The sequence below is a fragment of the Helobdella robusta genome, assembly GCF_000326865.2.
Source record: "Helobdella robusta unplaced genomic scaffold HELROscaffold_1, whole genome shotgun sequence".
NCBI lineage: Eukaryota > Metazoa > Annelida > Clitellata > Rhynchobdellida > Glossiphoniidae > Helobdella > Helobdella robusta.
Window position 1 is genome coordinate 4,625,844 of NW_008703570.1, and position 17,855 is coordinate 4,643,698.

Below are 17,855 nucleotides of genomic sequence, written 5' to 3' on the forward strand. Positions count from 1 at the left end.
ATTAGCGCTTCATAAATGTTTCAATAATAATAATAATAATAATAATACATACATACATACATACATACATACATACATACATACATACATACATACATACATACATACATACATACATACATTTATTATTATTATTAAAGACACTAAAAAAAAAAAAGAAATTATTTGTGACGGTGCCTTAACTAAAATGTTGTCCCACAATGTGGTGTTGACTTTGAGGACAAACTTTTTATAAATATACACACAGACACACACACAAAAATACACACACACAAACAAACACACGCATACATACACATAATTACAAATAATGGTAATAGATTTAAAAAAATAAAAAGTCATACAGAAACGTAAACAGAATGCATTGACACTTTGATCTGCCGTTGGTTGCACACATACATAATCAATACATACACACATACATGCATACGTACACACACACGCACGCACGCATACATACATACATACATACATACATGCACACACATACACACACACACACATACATGCGTACATATATATGTAATGTAATGTATAATGTACAAGTACAATATGTATGTACGTATGTTTAATAGTTAGTTCGTGTTTCTGATATAAATTATTATTGTTATTTAAATTATCCATTATTTTCATCTTTTAACTATTATAATATTTGATCATTTTACGTTTAATTGTAATTTTCATTTGCATGTTACTTCAAAAGGAGAGCGGGTTAGTAACGCATTTCCAATGAAGAATTGCAACAAGAGCCTCAGACGGAAGGAAGGCGTTGTCTGATTACATTTCCTCATAGGGACGCATGATGATGATGATCCAGCGATGAAGCAATTACATCATTATCAATTATCACTATCAGCTTTGAAAAGGAAAAAATTGTTTGTAAAAAAGCGGTTGGCCAAAAATTGACCCAAAATAATAATAGTTAGGAACATGTCCGAACACAAATGTGCACAGAAAACGATCAAGCAAACAAGAGCCAGCGTGCACGCACGTACAACTATTTGCAATGCAGAGCTCTGCCTGGTGTACATGCTGCATCTAATTTTTTGAAGTTGTACAATGTTTACAGATGCCACTGGACGTCGACAAACAAAAAACTTATTGCTTCGGTTGGTGCTGTTGTTGATTGTTTGTTGGCTGGTGAGTAATGATGTCGCAATGCATTGAAATGTTGTGCACGCGTCAGAGGATCGACTTTGAAATTTTGCGAGGATGAATGTTGTTTGATTGAATGCAGTGCTGGATCAGCTGGACGATAAGAAGATGGTTTTCAAAAAAGTTTAAAAAACTCAATGTTTATTAATTAAAAAAATAAAACCCAATTCAACTTTAAACAATAATAATTCAAATAACCAGCCTATTCATCGTTTTAAAATTAAGAAAATAAATTTTTACCAAAAAAATGTATTGACGATATTTTTTGTGTCTTTTTAAGTTTGTGCATGATATCGTTTGGAGTCCGTGCATGTGCAAGTTTTTATGTGACTCTTATATGCATATGCATGCACATGTATGTGATGTGGCATGTTTATGGTTTGAGGCTGTGTGTCGCAGGTACCTGCTTCGAGAGCAAAGAGATCCTCCACACCAATCACGGGTTGAAATGTTCAATGCAGTACTCTGCACTTACGTACTCAAATGTGCATGCTCTGTGTACGTGAGAACTTCTCCAACATTATGTTTCTGCAAATCTATAGCCTTAATCCAAATTTTATATCTCAATCAGGATCGTCAGCAGGGTCACTGTTGTCGATGGAGATGTTGCGTTGCAGGGATGGCACAGTTGCGTTGCTATGCCGGATTATGCGGTGGGTGGTAGGAAATCAGACTAAGCAAGTGTTTGTGTCTGTGAATGCAAATAAAAATGAATTAATGAATGTGAAAATGCATCGGGTGGATGCACATGGTTCAAATTTCATCTCCCGTTCGAGTACGTTTTTGTTTGTTCGGACCCATCAATTTATTTCCACTTGAATCGGACCGGTGCCATTTTGATATTCTGTACAGCGTGCACCACACATAAATTTATTTCAGTTGAGTTCTATGTAGAGTTCTCGTTCGTTGCTTGCAGTTGCTACCCAACATGTACGTTCGTTATGCAACGCGTTGATGTGTTCTAGCAGTTCTGCGTTTTCAATCGCATTCATCAGCAAACAAAAACAGCAGTAGTAGTTGTACGATGTCGTTGCGATGTTGTTGCAATGTCGTTGCGATGTTGTTGCTGTTGTGTTACCAAAAATCATTCTGATGAGATTTAAACTATGGCACTAGTTATAAAAAAATTTAAAAATATTTCAATAAGTTGGACTGCCAGTATTAGACAACGGTTTTTGTACAGTGCTGAATGTTGTTGTTGTTGTATACAAATGTAGATTGTTGCAAGTTGTTGCATGTTGTTGTATGTTGTTGCAAGTTGCTGCATGTTGTTCTACACTGCCGTATACTGTTCCATATCATTGCATCCTACCACAGCCAAGCGTGCTCTGCGTTCAAGAGTTAAGAATGCGCCTAAGTATTTCAGCAGGCTTATCGCTATCCTGCTTCCGTTTGAAACTTTTCATCATTCATGTTGTAGACAACATTATGGAATGCCAGTCTAGAGCAACAACAGCAACCACAACCACAACAGCAACCAAAACAACAACCACAACCACCACCACAACAACTACTACTACAACCGCTACCACTACTACAACTACAGAAAAAACATCAATCATCTCGATAACAAAAACCAATGACGATCTATTTTTATTACTATTATTATTATAATTATTTTTATTATTATTGTTCATTAGCGGCAAAAAACATACTCTCAAGAGTAATAATAATAATAAACAAAAAAATAATATTAACGATAATAGCTACAACATTAATACTACTGATAAACTTTATTTTCATTGCTACTGCTGCAATTAACACGGACGCAAATGATACGATTAAAGAACCAGCAGATGAAATTGGATTAGTATTTACAGTAAGAACTTTATTACGAACAACTTTTCTCTTAAGAAGAGATTGTGAATTATTCCTTTGTAATTTATAGGTGTATTATAATAAAGCGCTACATCAACATTGTTTATGGTTTGCATCCATGCGTGTAGGCACGGTGCTGTGTGTTGGAGATGGAAGGTGCATGGCTGGGAACCACGCATTTGGAGGTGATTGAATCTAGTGAAGTCAAATGTTTGAATCGCAAAGTTTCTCTTCATCGATTCCATTTAAAAGACCTTTGAATTATGCTCCTGAAGTTTTCTCCGTGAGTTTAGAATATCGATGAACGCTCATTAGCAAGAAACATGCAGACGACCGACCAGGAACCATGCTGGAGTTTTCCAGTTAAAGGTTAAAAGTTTAAAAAAAAGGTTAAAGGTCAATTACACTCTTCCAAAGTTCAGAGGATTCAGCCAAGCGCACAAACGACATAGTATATGAATACACGCTAAACGACGCATCACACACGGGGATCTTTTTGTCATATTCAAACCCGGTTACTGCGAAACCGCACCAGGCGACCTTAACCATTAGACCATCACGCCACCCAGTTACAACACAGATGTACCGTACACACTAGGTTTGCGCCACATCTTAACAACGTTCATCCATCCATCGTTTATCCGTTCATCCATATGAAATGGCGCGAACGTAAAATTTCAATAAAAAAATTTGTAATGTGAAGTGGCGTGTGTGTTGTTCCCTTCCAAGTGTCCTCAAGAAACGCTCTGGAATTAACACAAACTTGCTTGATAAATTTTAGAATCATGTTGCTATTATCATCATCATCATCATCATAACCATCAACATCGTCATCAACATCCTCACCGACATCATCATAATTGTCACACTCATCATCATCATCATCATCATCATCATCATCATCATCATGACGTCTCACGAATTGTCACATACGAATAAACATTTGGTTAATCGATCGTTCTGTCATCCATCCCATTTGGAGATCATCATTTCATCATCGCTGCCACGTTTGGGATGATCATTATTAATCACCATCACCATCATCATCTTTATTATGATTATTGTTATCACTACCACGACAATGAATGATGATTCAACGTTAGTCAATAGAATGATTAGCAAGAATGCTTCAGCTTTTACTCAACAAAAACATGCGATTATAATTTTAGCCATCTATCGCAACAAGCAACAACAACGAAAACAACAACATGTGTAGCAACATTCATTGTTGTTGTATGTATATTATATACACACAACGACAAAAACAACATGTGTAGCAACATTCACTTCTCCACAATAAGTTCAAAGCAAAAACCACACAAACAAGACCACAGGCAACCTTATATTATTATTATTATTATTATTATTATTATTATTATTATTATTATAAACTAAAATATTAATACTACTACTTAAATTTAATAATAATTATGTTGACGATAAATCTAATTTAATAACAAGAAATTTGAAGTAATAATAATGGTATTAATAATGGTAGCAATAACAATATAAGAATAATAATGGATACTGTATCATCATGTTTGGCATCCACGAGAGACGCCGGACGATGGAGCAGGACCCGACTTTCCCCTCATAAACAGGCAGCCGACCTCTGCTACAATGCTCAGTCCTGGAACATCACTACATTACATCAACAATTGCGAAGAAGCAACAGATTTCCCATTCCAGTTGAAAGAAAGCTGAACTGGAACAGATGATTGATGGGATTTGAGTGTTTTATTTTCACATTAGTAACTTTATATTTGCATGTACGTACGTTTTTAAACTCAATTTAAATATTAAACTGACCTACTCTAGTTGTACACATTCTATACTATGTCGAGCAATATAGAGACAAGGTTCAGACTGTATAAAAGATATTATTGTCTTTTTATTGACTTTATTGCAACTCTATGTTTACTATAAAATTTGATTGATAACGCCAAAATAATAAGAATGATTGAACCCCAATTGAACAATTAAACCAGCCCCTCTAAAATGTACTCACTTGCAGTGACGAGCATTTTAGATCAAATAGCAAATATCAATAATGAAATAATTATAAAATCCTATTTAGAGTTAGAAAACAAAAGGATGTTCTCAATATTATTATTCACGCTAAAATATTTTTGTGAATAAATGAAATTTTAAAAAAATATATAAAAAACACAAATTATAAGAATGCCTGGGGGATTGCTAGCAGGGTAGGTTCTTTCAGACGGAGCAAGATGGCTGGTCCACCTCGAACGTTAACATTTCCTGATTATAAAAGCTGCCACATAAAATAGCGATGTGTTCTATTTGCATGGGCATACAAATGTTTACGTACGTCAGAAAGAAGCTATTTAGTGGTGAGCAGCAATTTATTGAATGGTGGGAAGGAATATTTTTGTTTTAATATTCATAATATAATGATAATATTTATATTATTAATGTTAAAATGCCTATATTTAATTAAGGCCATACGTACCATTGCTTCAAACACTGCCCGGACAGACCAACAAACACACAGTACAAACCAACGGACACACAGTACAAACCAACGGACACTTAGGACATCAAAAGACACATAAGACATAGGAAATTAAATTAGTAATAACATTAAGATCGGTATTTTTAACAATTTTGGTATTAAAAAGGGATTGTGTATTAATCTTTTATTCACAGGGTGGAGATAGAAAGTTAAACAGACATACAAAGCAGAAACCAGACGAAACAAAAAATACAACGTACAAGGACAGAAACTAATGTTTATTTAAATCATTTGCACCTCATCACGCCCGACGGGAAACAATTAACGGGTGATGTATTGCAAAGACAACACAGCCTAACATTAGCGTATTTCACAGCACGCATTTTTTGTAATCATTATGTTGTTAATGTGATATGGGCCCTATCGTTAATCATATTGCTGCCATTAGGACGTTGTAACATTGTGTGTTAGGTATTCACGCGACTATGTGTCTCTGCAACTGTTTCCATAAAATACTCTTTCATTAAGTTACTTGTCTTAATGTTTTTGACTGGCTGCTTTTAGTTTACTAGTTTGATGTTTCATTCGGTTACATTCCTACTAATATAACGAACAGTTCTGTTGCACTGTGGTTTTAAATGAATCAAATCAATCATTATTTCAGCGTTGCCATCATTTTTATAGCACCAGTGAAGTTTTCAATCGTCAGCGAACGCTCTAATTGAGATTGATGGTTGCCGGGCATTTTGCTCGGGCATCAATTGAATTAAAACTGTTGTTTACTCGTTATTTAATATGAAGCTTCGTGTTTTCCATGGATTTAATCAAATGAAAACATTGCGCGACGTGGCCCCACAAATTTCAGTCCGTGATGTTTGCTTGTTAAGAAACGGTGTTAAATTTTCATGGCGTTGTTAACAAGCAATTAGGCGCTAATGCTTCCGCAAACTTTATTTATTAAGCGACAAAACATCCATCTACTTTTTTAAATTGAACCTCAGGAAAAAGTCTTACGCCGTTATACTTTGTACATTTCAAATTTAATAACATTTATTCTTCATTCAGAATAAATCAAAAATTAAAGTAAAATAAATTAAAAATAAAAATACGAAATCAGCGATGTTCACCCTCTTGAACAGAAGACAGTTATGAACACCAACCAATTAGTTTTGCAGACTATGGTAGTGATAACATGGAGGTAGGTGATGGTAGCTGCTGACTTGAAAACAAAAACATAAACAACAACTAATAGCCGGATTGCATCAACACTTTACAACTACAACATTCAACAACCACAACATTCAACAACGAAAACGACAACATTCAACAACCACAACACTTAACAACAACAACAACATTCAACAACTAAAACACTCAACCGCAACATGCAACAACCACAACACTCAACAACCACAACATGCAACAACCACAACACTCAACAACCACAACATGCAACAACCACAACACTCAGCAACCAAAACACTCAACCGCAACAAGCAACAACCACAACACTCAACAACCAAGATACATGACAACATTCAACAACGCAACACCAACTTTAACAACAAATCCTTACCAGTCCACCGTTTAGAAATTTCGTTCATAAACAACGAATCCCAACATGATCAAAAAAATCACCAAAATCACATAAAACGTCAATTAACAACAAACAACAAAACAAAACATCAAAGAACAGAACGGCAAAACACAAACAACATGCAACAAAGCAATTTGATATACATACAACAACAGCAACAATGACCAAAATAAACACATCATAATGAGAGCAAGCAACACATCATGCAACCACATAGACAGCGACATAGACCGTTATACAACACATCGTGTCACCAGATAAACAGCAACAGAGAACAACATGCAACACATCATTTAACCACATAGACAGCGACAGAGACGAACATGCAACATATCATGCAACCACATAGACAGCCACAGAGAACAACATGCAACACATCATTCAACCTCAAAGACAGCCACAGAGACCAACATGCAACATATCGTGCAACCACATAGACGGCTACAGAGACCAACATGCAACACATCATGCAACCACATAGACAGCGACCGAGACCACCAACCAATCATGTTTTTTTTTATATATATTTTCATAGTGATTCACGTTTTAAAAAGTCGACGGAAAGCTAGATGACGTCTATCGGCTCAATTGATTTTGTTGTTGCGCAGTGCTGTTCACGATGATGATGGTTTGTAGAAATACACGCGACGACGATGACGATGAAGACTTTACAGTAGTAATGATAATTAGTAGCATTAATGATTGTGATGATGTCAGTGAATGATGATGTATGAGACGTGATGACGACGACGACGATGATGATTAGTCTTATAACGATGACGTATGTATGACGCAATCGCAACTTTGATTAAAATATTGATGTTAATTATTTGATAGCCAGCCTCCTTACCAGCCATCGATCAACTTGCCGATGTTGGATTAGTGATTCATTGAAGGTTTCAGGACATTCGCTGGCTCCGTACAACTTTTTATGCCATCTTGTTGCCCGCTTCTTTATTCCTGCTATTCATTTATATTGTATTATAAACCCTGTTGTTCCCCAGTAAAATATCTGTTTATAAGACGCTGTCGGTGATGACTAGTTAATAAATTGAACATCGGTTAACAAGAACTGTTTTTCTATGTTAAAAAAAGTTGCTGGCATTGAAATCAATTGGAGTTTTTAACAATTCATTTGTTGGAACAAACAAACTTGCCACAACTTGCCGAATATTTGTTAATACTCCTGTCAACCAAACAACATCTCGTAATAAAATGGTTTATGCTTGGCAATCGGATAACAAGATGGCAGACTTATTTCTAACTTTAAAGAAATTAGTCCTGAAAAAAGCGATGGAAGTGGCTGTGACCGCACTTGCTAACTCGTGGCTGCTCGATAGTTCCGTATCGTAAACAGGCCGACGTCATCCAATAACACATATTTTCAGACGTCTTGTTACAAACAAATCGAAATCTGACATATTGCAAACAGAAAGTGAGTGAAGAAATTCCAACACCATGTCTGTCAGCAACCTACAACGTACCAATCAACATGTTAGGATTTTTTATTTACTCTTACTTACCACAGATACGTGATAGCAACCAAATTAATCCGACAAAAACTCATCAACAAAACTGATAAACGCTAATTGTCAAAAATTGAAAAAATTGTCAATTTTCAAATGTTAATCAACAAATTAAATGAATCACATTCACCAACCAAACTAATTCTAAATTAACTCTAAGACATCTTTTACGAAACAGCAGAAACTCCCAAACTAGAATGCGCGAGTTAAACAATCTATATCAGCTTTTTAAATTTCGACAATGATTAACGAGTAAATAACAATTTATATTCATTGTTCATACATGATTTATAGGTTATTTGCCAATTTGGGTTGCAGTTGTGTTTTTGGATGAGTTAAATGTTTGAGTTCAGACCAATTGCCATTAATGACTGTGTTGCGAACGCGCGAACATAACCATGCGGGAATCATCTGGCAACAAGGACAACTCCCATTGAGATTCATTACTCTGCAACTGAACGATGATTATTTGTTCGTCTGACTTTCCATACTTTTGTGTTGATGTAGTTTTGTATTTACAATCTGCATAGTCATGCTTTTCCGGTTTACTTACAACCATTTAAAATATGGCAAAAATCGTTAACAAAATGATCGAATCAATTTTTGTGTAAATCTTTCTTTTTAAAAAATCATTTTGAATGTTATATTTTCTTTTATCGTATAGATTATAGAAGGTTGTGGCAATGGCCATCACGTTTACGTTGCCAAGCTGCTGCGGGCGCCTTGCGGCCTTCCATGCCGGCTTGTACATATTTTTAAATACATTATTAATATTATTAATGTCATTATCGTTAGAATAACGACAATTAAACATTATCGCACAGAAAATTCTTGAAAAAAACATTATCAACAACAACAATAATAATAATAATAATCACAATAATCATGATAACAACAACAACAATAATACATAATATGAACATTTATAGCTGCCTTGAGTACAACAGTCAGTCAATAATCCTAAGCATAAAATATCTTACATCGGAGATGCTTTCGACTCTTCGAGCGAGGCTCTGACGTAACAGCGATTAAATGTGAACAGTGATAAATAAAATAAATTTATTAGTATTTCTATACATACATATATATATATATATATATATTTACAATATTCAATGAATTCTACCGAATGTTTGGCGTTAATATGTTTGTAGTTCGTTTTTTCAATTTTTCTCACTAATGTTTTTTGGTGAACGTTTAGTTTACTAAAAAAAATTCAAAATAAACTTATTTCTCGAATTCATGCTGCAAATAAAGCCATATTTCAATTCCGAATGAATCATCGTCAGTGCTTTTTGATGTTTATATAGGGAAATATTGACTTTGTCAAGATGAACTTAGATGGCAATTTCCATCTAAGTTCATACATACATATATACATATAAATATATTAGTATGTCTATAATATGTAACGAATTCTTGCGTCCTGTTACCTTGAAACCATTTTTTGAGTTAAAATTTAATTTTAAAATTTAAGTCAAGTCCAGTCTTGCGAGTACCACGAAAAATCATGTATGATATATCAAATTAATTGCCAGGAAAAAAGAAACACCGTTTACCAGATCTTTTCAACTGGAGAATAGAATAGGATTACGAGGCCACAGATACAAGATCTCTAAAAGAAGAAAATGTCGTCAAGCAAAAATTCTTCAGCAGCAGAGTAGTAAACACCTGGAATGATCCGAGTGATGAGACGGTCTCTGTGGAATCAATCAATAGTTTCAAGATCAATTTCGGAATGTTAGGATATTAGGACATTGTGTTGGTGTTTTGATAAATTATTTTTGTGTTGTTGTCAAGAATTTGGCGGGTTATTTGAAACATATACAATCATAAATAGAAACGTTACACCAATCAATGATACTAATAAAATAAAACTCAGGATATACTATAATAATTGTAAGATATCCAAATTGGTTCTAAAGAACAACTACACTCCTAAAGACGATTCTACTTTGAAGCGTAATCATGTAATATATGAATTCAAATGCCCTATTGACGACTGCACGTCAACAACATTCGTATATTGGTGTTACGACCACTTCACTATCATGACGTCTCACAATGCATACACAAAAAGGGGTCATCAAATCTCACTTGCAATCAACACATGCAACTCTAATAACCCGCCAAATTCTTGACAACAAAAAAATAATTTATCAAAACACCAACACAATACATCTAAAAATTGCAGAAATTGTCCTAATAGATATCATAAACCCCAAATAAACATCCAACAAAGAATGATAACATCATTACCAATTCGACGCCTCCTAACATTAACTTTAGTAACAATGAAGAACAAAGAAATGACAACAACAAAGATGAAGAATTCGACACCAACTAATAACTCAACCTGCTAATGAACTAACTTTGCTTAGTTTAAAGTAAACATATAAACCAAACTTGTGCTGAAGATGATTTGGGAGAAATCAAAATAAGGCTTATCTGCATGATGAATTTGGATAATAACAGTTTTATTACATTTTCAGGATGAACTTGGATAATAATTCTATTTTCAAAAAATTGAACAATTTCCAGAAAATTTTTGTAATGAAAATTAAAAAGACAAACTTTAAATTGATTAGCGCCAACAATTCGGTAAAATTTGCACAACACTATATATATATATATATATATATATATATATATATATATATATATATATATATATATATATACATATACATATATATCCGAAAAATTTGAAAAATTTTTAAAAATATTTAGGTCTTCAATAATTAAAGATTTCTAAAATAATATACAGTTGAAGTAAACAACGAAATATAAATAACGATTTATGCATGAAAATGAAATGCAAACAAAAATACAGAAGCAGCGAGCGGTCGTTCAACTTCATTTTTGTATGAAACATGCGTGAAGTGACTGAAAGTATTTCGAAAAATTTGTTCCAATATTGTCAGAGATATAAACAACCGAAATGGAAATATTTCCAATTAAAATTTGCAAAGTGTACATTTTATAAAATTTTTTTACAAAAGAGAATTGTTGCGTTGGTCTTCTGCAACAAACCAAAATATTTGCCGACATAAATGCAGTTTATTTGTCGCGGGAACTGTTCCTTGTAAAATTAATTGCAAGTAATATTTTTTTTTATCAACCACAAGACAACAACCTCCACGGTGGGTGGGAAGTTATTCGCATGTGAAATTTAACTTAGCCAACGAAACGTTTGTGCTAACATTAACAATTTTATTTAATTTTATTTTAAAATATGCTATTAGGTACAACGTGATGATAAAGTTCAAAAAAGCATAAATACAAAAATACTTACGACCAGTGGCAGATCTAAACAACTTAGATGGGAGGAGGCAAAAATTTTGAAAAAAAGTTCAACTTTTTACGGGGAAGAGGCAAAATTTTCCCTGAGAGGGGTAAGATCGAAAACTATTTTAAAAGATTCTTTAATAAAATACCTTAAAAAGAAAAATCTTTCTCACAACTTTATTTTATTTGTTTTCGGTTGATCAATTATCTGTTCATCCATTATGGTTTCAAAAATGTCATCTGACAAAATTGTTGTGAAAGGTGGGATGCTTTCACATCACATCAGCTACAACGACAACAATTTCAAACAGTTTGATCATTTGTTCTTCATGTGGTTCGCTTTTGTAAAAAGTTCAAAAGTGCATATGGAGATGTAATTTTACTTTACTGATAATCAAATTTTCGTTTAATTTGATCAAGTATTTGGTTCCCTGATAATTAATCTTTCTAGTAACAAAGAAATAAAATGCATGTTTTAAAATCACCCGTTCAACATTATTGCAAACATCCTTTTCATCACAACTATCATCATCATTATGGTCTTCATCATCATCACCATGGTCATCATCATTACCACAATCATCATCATGACTGTAATCTGGTGGAGAAACAAATGTGAGTGACCCTACAAAGCCGGACCATCAATCACACCACCACCCTTAAGCTCACCACTATCTAACGATATTTATCATCATCATCATACGTAATCATCATCAACTACAACAAAGTGTATTCGATGTCTGTGTATGTATGTATGTGCGGGTGTGTATATGTCTGTGTGTGTTTTTGTGTGTGTGTTAGTGTGTGTGTGGTGTGTGTGTGTTTGTTAGTGTGTTATGCAAGATGCTACTATGTCAAAGACAGATGATGATCTTTGTGACTATAGATTAATAAACTTAGATAAGTAATTAGAGCTAATGTTAGCTTCTTTGGCTTCCTTAGTGATACAAAAAATTAAATAAAAACATTAAAAATTAAATACCAGATGATGTTGATGAGAAGTAGATGAGTGGCAAGTTGATGATTGAGGTGTCGAAATAGCGAAAAAAAGTTACTCAATGATTACGATTGATGATGACGATGAAGAAGATGATAAAGGTGGTGGTGATGGTGGTGGTAATGATGATGATGATGATTGGAGAAAAATGAGGTGTCGACAAATAATAGAATTGATGATAAATGATTTATTTGCCTGAGTGGCCAGGCTAACAAGGAAAATAAGGAGTTATTTCCAGCATTACAACTTATATTAGTATTATTATATTATTATTATTTTTATTATTATTATTAATATGCCACAAAAAGAATGAGATTAAAGCAACTATTTTAAAATTAGTCTGAGCAAAGAATGTCAATGTTCATACAAATAATCGACACTCGACTACACCAAAATTGACATAACCCTCTAAAAATAAGGTTCCCTAAATTCCTAAAATGATCACTAAAACAACTGGTGGAATAAAAAATTGAATCATGCATGTTTAAAACATGTCATTTTGCTGGAAAGTCAGGGCACAGTTATCTCCAAAATAAAACCGTCATCGAAACCAACAACATCCCTCCCTAGTAAAAACAATGGAGAATCTTGCTGGAGCCCTCTTCCAATTTGGAAAAAAATATTTAGTGCAGCAACTGCCGACAAACGCTAATTTGTTTAGATGGGACAAAACGCCAAGCCCTCTATGCCCTCTCTGTGACCCTCGACAAATAAGCATGGGGTTTCTAACTGTAGTTCCACCTCCGCTCTAGCAAGATACACCGAAAGACACAACAAGATTTTAGCCGCAAACACCAGCCGGTTGAAAGTATGTGCGCCTGCCAATTGTGAGTTATTTGCAGATTTGAAAATTGACGATGTTCAGCCTATAGAGGATCTGTTCAACACCCTACGACCCGACATGGCCATACTGCAAGGTGACACCACGGAGATTTTGCAGTTGATGGTGTGTCATGAATCCAACCTAGAATCATCCAGACAATACAAAATAAATAAATACTCTGATAACTTGCATAGCTATTTAAATAACAATAATTAATTATAATATTTTCGCAACACACGCCGCAACAAACGCAGCAACACACGCCGCAACAAACGCTGCAACACTCGCCACCCGCAACAAAGAGCCGCGACAACTTGTACTGGAAAAAAAACAAATGAAATTATACAAAACTTCTTTTTTTGTACCAACAATACGAAATCAATATTAGTATTATCACGACAATAAGACTGAACATATTTCATTCCGTCCCACCGTCGAGTCATTTTCATATGGGTTTTATTATTTTATTGGGTTATGGCTGGTATCAACACCATAGTCATCATCATATACATCATCATCTACAACAATTTCAACATCATCGTCATCATCATCTACAACACCATGAGCCTCAAAAACATCATCATTATCGTCATCTGCAACAACACCGTCATCATCACCATCTACAACATTTTCAACATCATCATCATCAACAACAACATTTACATGTTGTAATTATGTAAAACATCATCATCATAATCATCCACAACGTTCCAGCTTCTAGAACATCATCATCATCATTAACAACATTATACCATCAACAAAACGATCGGCTTTTAAAAGCTTTATAATTATTATTGCTGTCACAGAAAATTATATTATGAGCATTATCATCATCATCATCATCGTCTTCATTGGTAGTATCATCATTATCCTTGTTGCATCATTATCAAACCTAACTAAATAAGATGAAAGCGATTAAGCGAAACATAACATTTAAAAAAAGCGTTGACAAGAGCTCAGGTGGATAAGTTTGTTTGTACAAAAATTAATTGTGCAACTCTGTACAACTCTTTACAGTAGTAACAAAGTAGTATCACCTGACATCCACGGCATACGGTAGTAAAAAAGAAGTATCACCTGAACTTTGATGCTAGTTTAATTGTCGGAGTCTTGAAATTTGCCAGCATTTTAAACAACCTAAAAACTAAACTAATAAGAATGAAATTGTTCATTGATAGAGGAGAGAATCAAATTTAAAGTATCTAAACAGATAACGCACCAGCAGTTTGTCTGGAAGAGTTGACGAGTTTGTTGAATTTGGATTCTGGTGTGCGTGAAGTGAACATCGATTGAAAGTGAGATGGGCGAAACACAAAGACCACGTGCGACTTTCCTTTAGCACGTCTCATTATGGAAAAAAACTGTTTCCAGTTGCTTTAGCCACGGTTTAAGATAGTCTTCCCAGTCGGTCAACTTTAAAGTTAAAACAAATATCAACTAAAAAGGTCCTCAATTGAGACGCTTTACTAATTTACAATAGATAAAATGGAGTGCATGAGTCATGCCAGTAGATCCGTCTTATAGTGCATGCGTCCTTAAAGTGCTTGCGTCTTGAAGTGCATGCGTCTTACAATTCATGCGTTCTTAAGTGCATTCGCCCGACTCTAAATATGTCTGTTAGCCAACAAGGATCAAATTTGTTTTTAATCTAACATTGATCTATGAAATCATAGCACCACACCTAGGGGCAGAATCCTCTCTGAATGAGTTAACATCGGAAAAAACAACGCTAGGGAAAAATGTTTGAAATTTGTCTGAAAGTAAAATAGTTCAGTGGTGGATGCAGAAGTTTGTGATGGGGTGAATTTCAAAATTCCGAAATGACTGAATTCGCCACTAATTGAATGTTGTTTTGGTTGGCAACTTTGTTTTTTAGACAATGATTTTAATGTTTTATCATAATATTATTGCAGTTGTTGTTGTTGGTATTGTAGTTGTTGCAGTTTTTGCAGTTGTTGGTATTGTAGTTGTTGCACTTGTTGCAGTTGTTGTAGTTGTTGCAGTTGTTGTAGTTGTTGTAGTTGTTGTAGTTGTTGCAGTTGTTGTAGTTGTTGTAGTTGCAACAAAGATGCACTCCTCATCATCCCTTAATCCCTTTGTAATTAGTTGGCCGTCGTAATGCACTACAAATTGCATTATTTGTCATTTAACCTTGAGAATGTTGGTGCAGCAGGCTATGACGTTGATGATGTTGATGTTGATGATGATGTTGATGATGATGTTGATGATGATGATGTTGATGATGTTGGTGATGATGCTGATAATGATGACGATGTGACGTTGTTGTTGTTGATGGTGATGTTTTTGTTGCTAATAATGCTATTACTGTTGCCAGCATTCTCAACACACCCTTCTGACCGCATAATTTTCTTCATGAGATGAGAATAGTGTTGATTCAAAGTGATGTTACATGATGTTGGGTGATGTTATATGATACTGTTGACAATAATGTTGTTGTTGTTGATGATGGGGGTGTTAATGTTGATAATTTTGTTGTTGATGTTGTTTATGTTGAGATGTTTTGAAGTGTTATTGATGATGCTAGTAGCATAAATGTGTTGTTGATGTGTTCACGTTGATGTTATGTTGAAGTTATGTGGGTGTCATGCTCTATTTGATACCGTTTTAATAACATCAAAATTGAAGTCTTCTTGATTGCGTTATTGTTAACAGCACAGTGTTGATGTTGAGTTGATGTTTCACCTGGTTATGTTGCATGAGTTAATGTTGTTGTTGCGGTAGTTGTTTCGATCATTTGGTTAGTTGGCGAATGCATGAGTTTGTTAGTGACGAATGCGATGAAAATCTATCTGCTTGCTCGTTAGAACGTGTTAGAGCTGGCAGATAAATTTATCTGGCTTGAATGAATGGCCGGTTTGAAAAGTTGTGAGACGATCGACAATCTTTCTTTACAAAAATTTCAGATATTTTAAATTCTTATTTTATTATATAAATTCAATTTTACAATATTAAATTTAAAATTTGTTTTCTGAATTTTATTTCATTTAATTTTTAAGACCTCGTTTATTTTTATATTCAAATTAAAAGCAAATGATAAATTTAAATTTAAAAATTAAATTTAAAATTTGTTTTTGAATTTTATTTCATTTAATTTTTATGACCCCATTTATTTTTATATTCAAATTAACAGCAAATGGTGAAATTTGGGCTTGTGTAAATCTTGTTGAATGGCAACTGAATTTAAGTTTTTTTTATCTTTTATTTAACCAGGGGTTTGTGTTTTGCAGCATTTTTTAAATTGTAAAACAAAAGTAAAAAAAAGCTTACTGGGAGTCAGAAGTCGGAAAAGTTTGTAGGGAGTTTGGGAACTTTCCACCAAAGAATCAAACCACCAAGCGTACACATTTCCGACTATCCCTTCCGACACCCTACTCACACAGCTGTTGCAAATTAATTTCGTACCCCTGTTTGTGCTGCGTGTGTATCAAATGTATACTGCGTATGCATGTGCGTCATACACTTTGTGCACATATCCCACACAGCTGTCCTGCACATTTCCTGAGCAGAGTTGTTCTCCCATTCCATTTCCATGTGACGATGTGCGCGCATGCGCCCTTGTTACGATACAGAATATTTCTGCAGACCCACAACACCTCCTAGTTTTCTTGTTTATTTTAAAATGTCACGTGAGTTTGATGCAATGCAATCGGTAGATGAAACTGACTTCTGTGCAACTGACTGGCTTCTGTTCAACGTTACATTTTACATTTGACAATACTTTTACACTTTTTTATGATTTGCGCCATCTTCTTCTCGTATTTTACCCTAGTAGGAATGCCCAAAACCTGAGGCCCAATAAGATTCGGATTCGTTGAATCTAACGCTAGAGACTCAATTAAAACAGAATCCAGGAATATACCAAATTAAATTATTTAAAAAAATTGTTTAATTAAATATTTTTATTTACAAACTAAAATGATAAATTTTATAAGTTTTTTAATGACGTGTTAACTTTTCTAATGTTTTTCTAACCGATTCAAATCTAAATCACGTGATACAACAACTTGGGTTGAATCATAAAGCACCAATTGTTGATTGAAATGCATCCGATTAGGATTGGGATCTGTTTGAGCCTATCACTTATATCTGGTTACGAATCTTGATTTTTTGGATCTGTCCCATTCCTAATCAATCCATCTCATTCCTAATCACAAGCA

The 17,855-nt window shown here is 34.2% G+C and overlaps 2 protein-coding genes across 2 annotated transcripts in view; one reads left to right on the top strand and one right to left on the bottom strand.

The window, feature by feature from the left end:
- HELRODRAFT_158856 (hypothetical protein) overlaps positions 1-1,832 on the top strand; it is a gene marked incomplete at both ends in the record, with an annotated part of 5,794 nt that extends 3,962 nt beyond the window's left edge. Inside the window, 3 exons of the mRNA XM_009010822.1 lie at positions 955-1,109; positions 1,436-1,554; positions 1,727-1,832. Coding sequence (XP_009009070.1) covers positions 955-1,109; positions 1,436-1,554; positions 1,727-1,832 — 380 coding nt within the window. The remainder of the gene's footprint in view (positions 1-954; positions 1,110-1,435; positions 1,555-1,726) is intronic.
- A 14,426-nt stretch (positions 1,833-16,258) lies between these two features.
- HELRODRAFT_158857 (hypothetical protein) lies at positions 16,259-17,229 on the bottom strand (the record flags this gene model as incomplete). Its single annotated transcript, XM_009010823.1, has 3 exons — positions 16,259-16,380; positions 16,966-17,078; positions 17,159-17,229. 3 exons carry the CDS (start codon positions 17,227-17,229, stop codon positions 16,259-16,261), a joined length of 306 nt encoding a protein of 101 aa, XP_009009071.1.
- Between the last annotated feature and the right edge of the window lie 626 nt (positions 17,230-17,855).